The 7030-nt window shown below is 36.7% G+C and overlaps 1 protein-coding gene across 3 annotated transcripts; it reads left to right on the forward strand.

Annotated features, from left to right (window-relative positions):
* Positions 1 to 10: 10 nt before the first annotated feature.
* hexdc (hexosaminidase (glycosyl hydrolase family 20, catalytic domain) containing) lies at positions 11 to 6402 on the forward strand. 3 transcript variants are annotated; one of them, XM_034309207.2, is made up of 14 exons: positions 24 to 105; positions 356 to 400; positions 991 to 1097; positions 1188 to 1303; positions 1411 to 1498; positions 1675 to 1839; positions 2333 to 2516; positions 3328 to 3399; positions 4013 to 4211; positions 4320 to 4402; positions 4593 to 4671; positions 5218 to 5328; positions 5489 to 5578; positions 5840 to 6402. In XM_034309207.2, exons 3-14 carry the CDS (start codon positions 1011 to 1013, stop codon positions 6036 to 6038), a joined length of 1473 nt encoding a protein of 490 aa, XP_034165098.2. In that variant the 5' UTR covers positions 24 to 105; positions 356 to 400; positions 991 to 1010; the 3' UTR covers positions 6039 to 6402. The 3 variants fall into 3 exon arrangements, with proteins under 3 accessions (XP_026770451.3, XP_034165098.2, XP_053094695.1); XM_026914650.3 differs by lacking the exon at positions 356 to 400 and having other exon boundaries at positions 11 to 105; XM_053238720.1 differs by lacking the exon at positions 24 to 105 and having other exon boundaries at positions 120 to 400.
* Positions 6403 to 7030: the final 628 nt, after the last annotated feature.

Genomic DNA, 7030 nt, shown 5'->3' on the forward strand with positions numbered 1-7030 from the left:
GTGAGAGTTTCGTTTTTACGTCATCCGTCACGGACCTACTAGACGCACGCGCACGTACGCACCTGTGAGTTCCGCGTTCAGCACGGTGCACCAGCAGACACCACGGTATGCGAAGGCTCTCATTAGATTTATTTTTAAATTAAATACTGTTATCAGTAATGATAGAGCCTAACAGTCATATTTATAAAATTAGCTAATATTGGCCACGGTTTTTGATGTGCTATCAAGGGGCAGCCATTCTCAAAAATGATGTGTTGAAACTAGACCCTATGCAGTCTCATGGTTAGGTCTGAATAGCTAGATACATAGATGGACCTTTTTCATTCGTCTTCAGTAACTGTTTTATCCTGGTCAGGGTTGCTGTGGATCCAGAGCCTATCCCAGGAATACCGGGTGCGAGGTGGGGACACACCCTGAGTGGTGTTATCGCAGGGCACAATGCACACATATTCACACCCTTATTCAAACATAGGGCAATTCTGACCAGCCAGTCCACTCATTAGCATCCTTTTGCAAGCTGGGAGGAAACCAGAGAACCCAGAGATAGCCCTCACGGAAACAGGAAGAACCAGCACTGAAACTCCACACAGAGCCTGAGCATGAACCAGGGATTGAACCAGGGACCCCGGAGCTGTGAGATGGCAATGCTACCTACTGCACCACCGTGCCATCTAAAAGCTTGCTTTATTGCGTGGCATGCTGGTTTATTGCATGCTTGGTTGGCATGGGGGATAACTTTAGCTTTGATCCTTATTGAGCCTCAGGAGAAAATGTAATTTTCAAAAAAAAAAACAAAAAGCTCTGGTATTATGTACACATAATAGTCACATATTTAGACATGTAGTTGCATACATACAGTCTGTATTTAAACATATACACAATGCAAATAATCCACCCAGGACATGTGCAGAAGACAATATCGAACCAAAAATGTTCAAATATACTAATAAATTTCAAGACCCATGAATACCTCCAATCATTTTGTTACAGATCACACAACAGGACCTGCCATGGACGTTTGTGCATTGTCAAGAGGCAAAAAATTGGTTCACTTGGATTTAAAAGGAGCACCTCCTAGAATTAACTACTTATATGAGGTACAGAAAATACAGATCTTATGTTCTTTATGCATGCTGTTTAGTCTGAGTATAGCCCTGTAGATTTTACCTTGGCCATCTCTTCCACAGCTGATCCAGCTTTTTGCTGATCTGGGTGCAAATGGCCTCCTTATTGAGTATGAGGATATGTTTCCCTATGAAGGAGAGCTGAAGATTCTTCAGTCAAAATCTCACCCACCCTACAGGTGAAAGGACTACTTACTGTATGTTCTGTCCAAATTCCCATCAAAAATATGAACCTTTTTATTTATTCGATGTTTGTCTGAAGTCATTTTCACTGATCCGCATACAGCCGTGAAGAAATTATTGCCATTCAAGATGTCGCTTATTCCAGAGGGTTGGAGATCATTCCTCTGGTGCAGACATTTGGACACCTTGAAGTGAGTGAGAGAGGTGAATAATATTTGGTACTGGAAAAATGATACGTCATATAGATGATTACTCATCTACTCATTTGAGTTTTGCCAATCATGCATGTGATACAACTACACAGACAGTTTATGAAATTATTTGGTTTTCATCACACACACTTTCTTTTATTACTTCTTCCTGACAGTTTGTCCTGAAGCATAGCACCTTCAGCAAGTTGCGAGAAGTAAGCCACTGCCTGGGGACCCTGAACCCACACAGCAAGCAAGGACTTACCCTTATACTGGAGATGCTGCGTCAAGTTATGGCGCTTCATCCGAGGAGCACTGTTCTGCATATCGGGGCAGATGAGGTACAGCACAAGCTTGACCTGTTATTGTGTACTACACCACAGAGCTGTCGAATTCTCAAATCTGGTTGGTCAGAAGGTGATGATTTAATTTTCTATAACACCTAGGGCTGTCACTATTGATTATATTGATAATTGAGAAATCTGACGATTATTTTGACAATTAATCCAGTAATCAGATTTTTTTTTAAAAATCACAATAAAAATAGGCTTGGACATTTCACAGCATGCCCCGTTGTGTTTTACTCTTTACTTAACCTGTAACTATGTAACTGCTTTTCATTTGGACCTGTTTTTAAAACTGTCATGAACCCCTTCTGTCTTTTGTTAAAAGTTTCAAACGTTACATTATCTCCTCATGGTCTGTTTCTAGTAGCACTGAAAAGTAGTGACCCTGAGCAGGATAAAGTGTTTAATGAAAATGAATGTTGATCTATTTATAGATCTATATACATACTGTATATAATCTAAGGCTTTACATTGTTTCTTTACCCAGGTATACACATTGGGTCAAGGAGAGGAGTCTAAAGAGTGGTTAAGCATTCCAGGTCACAGTATTGACAAGCTGTTCCTCAGTCATGTCACTAAGGTGGCAAAAGGCATTAGGGAGACTTACCCCAGCCTCAGTGTGATAATATGGGACGACATGCTGAGGAACATGACCTCTGACACCATTAAAGGTGAACTCACATTGTGCTGTTTTGTTTTCACAAAAACATTTATTTAGGGGACATTAGACATTTTTCTAACATGAGACTGTACCATAATATAATATAATATTATATATATGTATATATATATGTATGTACAGTACTCTGCAAAAGTCTTAGGCACATGCAAAGAAATGCTGTAGAGCAAAGATGCCTTCAAAAATAAAGAGCACTAAACAGTAATAAATGAAACAAAGTCAATATTTGGTGTGACAGTCCTTCGCTTTAAAAAAAAAAATAGTAGTCTCAGATACAATTTGTGCAGTTTTATAAGGAAATGAGCTGTAAGTGTTACTGAGCATCTTGCAGAAGCAGCCACAGTTCTTCTGGAGACTTTGACTGTCACACTTGCTTCTTATTTTTGCAGCAAAACCCAGCAGCCTTCATTATGTTTTTTTTTTGTCTGAAAAGTGGTGTCTTATGTAATATGCTGCTTTCTTTACTGACATACAATAATTTTTCTGCAACATTTAATTTTGTGCTGGAAAACTAGTGTTTGGAATTCTGAAAAGTTTTTGTACTGAATCAATAATGTAGAAATAGTAAAATAAAAATCTATAACAAAGTTTGTACTTTAAAAAAAAAAAAAAAAAAAAAAAAAGGTGCCAAGACTTTTGCACAGTACTATATACTTATATATCTTCATTAGAGCAAGCTTATTGTATTAAAACACCAAATGGTTACAGTGTGACAATCTACAGTCACACTGTGAATGTCTATGCCTTTGTCAGTTATAAGTTCATTCAGTATATTTGGTGAATATATTTCTCTTCATTTTTAGATAGTGGTTTGGTAGGACTAGTGCAGCCCATGCTGTGGGACTACAAACCTACTCTGGATGTGGCCAACAACAGTAAGTTTGTTTTTGCTACAGATCGCAGTTATTTGCTCAGAAAAAATACAAGAACCTTTCATGAAATTTACATGAAATATGATATTTTAATTGTAAAAGCTGTGAATGTGCCCCATTGGCTATTACTTTCTTTCAGCTAATACTGCATGTGCTGAAAATACTTATTCCATGTCTAAAATTAAGCTGCTTGAATTTCCATACATGGTACAAAAATACATGTTTATCTTATGATAACTTAAAAAAAAAAAAGAAGGAAAACATCACACACGTTCATGGCGTGTATAAAACATACATCAGATGTGTATGTCAGATCTGGCCTGATACTGATCTAGCATTTCTGGCCAATATCAATCTGATATTATGTTGGCACGTACCCTAATTATTCCTATATATAAGACAATGCAGACCGATTCAAAGCAAATGTTATTTAACCCATTAAAGACTCAGGACCCTGATCAGGTCCAGATCTACATTCCTCACCCTCGTAACTACATATTTATACATTAGTTTCACTGCTGGTACTGAACAAGATGCATTAAGATGAATAACTGAGTAATTATCTGAGTGTCCAAGGTTAAGATTGGTTAATAAAACATCCATTCTCTCCACTCAGTTATGCTAATGGAGAAATACAAGGCTGCTGGTTTATCCCAACAGTGGATTGCGAGTTCTTTCAAAGGCTCCACCACTGTATACACTTGTGTAACCAGCACACAAAGGCATGTGGACAATCACGTTCAGTGGTTAAAAGTGGTATCTGGTCTTTCACCTGGCGTTGATCTACAGGGCATTGCACTCACTGGCTGGCAAAGGTAGGTACCATGATGTTTAGCTTCTGAATCCAAGAACGTGCATGCTGATATTTTTCAAGAATATATTCTGAATTATGCATGCTTATGTATGTTTGCTTTTTTAAATAGATATGACCACCTGTCTGTTTTGTGCGAATTGATGCCCCTTGGCTTGCACTCTCTTGCCTCATGTCTGCAGACTCTACAACATGGTCTGTCTGTACAATTTGTTCCTATTTATGAGAATATACTGTATAATCACTCAGTATAACATGAACATGAAACAGCTCCATTGTTGTTTTATTTTATAAATTAATACACAAAGATATCCAAAGACAAAAAATAGACAAAGAACACTTAAAACAGCTCATAACTGTTTTTTTTTTATTGCGGCTGCTTTAGGAAGCTTTACTCAGGAAGCTCAGCAGAAGGTGATGGAGGCACTTGGCACGGGCACGACTGAAGTTGGAGATGTAGAGAGGTATCAAATGTTCATGAACGTTACGATTACTTTTCACCCCTGCTATGGACTGGTGTTACATGCAGGATGTATTCCCACCTTGCGCCCAGTTTTCCCGGAATAGGCTCCAGATCCTCCACATCCCTGACCATTCATTTATCCTGAAGATAAATTAATCACTTTCTATTAAAGAAAGTTTGAGGAAAAGTTGCCACATTTTTCAGGGACACATTAAATAAACAAAATGATCTGCAAGTCACTTAGTGGGATTAGGAAATTTGTGATGTAGGAAATAAACAATAATTAACAATAAAATCAGTAAAAAGTTACCTTCTTCATCGTATCACATGCTTATTTAATTACTGTTAGGTTGTACTGTCTGACTACGAGTGCAATCACAGTGATAGCTGAATTCCTGCAGAACAATTTAAATTAAGGAATGAAACTTTTGTTATTTGGGGTATTTTCAAACTACAAGTTGCTTTAAAATATGTTATGAAAGTATGTTACTTTACAAGCTACTTCAGTAGATTTGTTAACTTATTTACTGTTGTATCTGTGGTTCAGGTTGTCTCAAGGTTGCTCCCACTCATACACTGGCATAAAACTGGCTGAACTCATTGTACAGCTAACAGCAATGCTTGAGTCGGAAGATCTCAGACACTTTGAGAGCAATATGTAAGTCATTAAAGTCATAACATAAAAATCTTTAAAGCCAGTATTTGTACAGAATGCTATACTAATACTGATTTAATGATAGACATTACGTAAATACATTTGTTAAACCTGGCCACATATCTAACCAAACTGCTCATATTTACTTTTGGACAATTCCTAGGTTTGTGAGAGGCTGGTTCTCCCCTTATCATAGACAGCAGAAGACTATCAACCCACTTATTGCACAACAAATCCAGAACCAGGCACAAACGTAAGCTTCAAATTCTTTTAAATTCATTTTATACTATGCACAAGTACAGACAGTCTTTATAATACTGAGCTTAGTTCAACATCATTTAACATCATCATTGTACTAGGCATCAACAAAGTAAATCTAGTTTCTTTTGAACATCAAACCAAAAGCGAAGCTCAAACAGCTCACACACCCTGTTTATCATGCCATAATGTCTGCTGTATGGAATAATCCTTAACTATAATATGACTGACTTTTGTAATAATTTTTTTATGCCAGGTTCCTGGAAGCTATAGAGTTCAAGGTGCAGGAGGTGAGGCAGGAGATGAACCTGCTTTACCCAGATCTAACAGTGGAGGAATGGGTTACTCAGCATGCCACTCCAGTACTGAAACCCATTCAAGATTTACTGACCGATATCCAAACTGTCTTGGAGGATATGGGACTTTACATGAGTGAATCTCAAAGTGGACTCTGAGTTTCATTTGAAAGAAAAAAAACTCTTATATTTGTTAATGAAAGAAGGGAAAATAAGGAACACTGTTCCTAATGTTGCTAATGTTTTGTGCCATATTGCCGGATATTGCATAGACATATATAAAATGATCTAAATGCATTACATAAATGTCAAATGTTTTAAGATGCATAATATGAACTACATTCTTCAGTTTATGGTGGCTATTTGTTGAGGTTCTCTTCAAAGCTGCACTTTGTCTTCTGCTATTAATAACTAATGAATATTCACCTTAATATTAACTAATTAATATGCTCAGTTCACCTGTGAATTTATTGTGTAAATATGATTCATTTTTAAAATAAATTAAACATGTCAAATATTAAAATGTGTGTTTGATCCTATCTTTCTGTATATATAGGTCAAAAATGAAAATATAGCAATATCTTGTATATTAATACTCATTATTAATACTATTATTATATTCTGACTTACACTTGTGCATTTTAGAACCTAATTTCTCCATTAATACAAACACCTTTATGAGACAACAGGGATGTAAGAGTGGAATGATATGGTATTTATGCATATTAATAATTTTCTGTAAAATGAACAGATGTGGAACTCAGTGTTAAAACCCCAGCTTGGTCTGAGCAGATGGTGAAACAGGTAGACCATCTTTACCAGCTTCATTATTACTCATGTAAATTGATCAATAAATGTTTGAGTTTTTCAAATTGTGTTACTTTTTTGTTGTTTTCTTAAAAATAGCTTGTAAGCATAAGTATTTTGTAATTCAGAAATGGTTTCCTTTCTACCAGCACTTATGGGCACAGCTCAGCTTCACCAGCTCGGCCTGTGTTTTGGCAGCTGGTCAGACTGGTGGATTTTCAGCAGGGTAAGTTTAAGTGCTCTCTCTTTAAGAGGACAGCCAAAAAGACAAGTTCATAATGAATAATAGTTCATTTTCCTTACACTGTCTAACATACAAAATACTACAGTTATATTACAATAAG

Source organism: Pangasianodon hypophthalmus, chromosome 12 (assembly GCF_027358585.1).
Source record: "Pangasianodon hypophthalmus isolate fPanHyp1 chromosome 12, fPanHyp1.pri, whole genome shotgun sequence".
In the NCBI taxonomy this organism is placed as follows: domain Eukaryota; kingdom Metazoa; phylum Chordata; class Actinopteri; order Siluriformes; family Pangasiidae; genus Pangasianodon; species Pangasianodon hypophthalmus.

Bases quoted from the DNA above. Each gene is read 5' to 3' on its own strand.
- hexdc (XM_053238720.1), top strand. From the start codon at position 310: ATGGACCTTTTTCATTCGTCTTCAGTAACTGTTTTATCCTGGTCAGGG. The intron at 1,098-1,187 runs GTACAGAAAATA...TCTCTTCCACAG, and splicing joins GAATTAACTACTTATATGAG to CTGATCCAGCTTTTTGCTGA. The intron at 1,304-1,410 runs GTGAAAGGACTA...ATCCGCATACAG, and splicing joins AAATCTCACCCACCCTACAG to CCGTGAAGAAATTATTGCCA.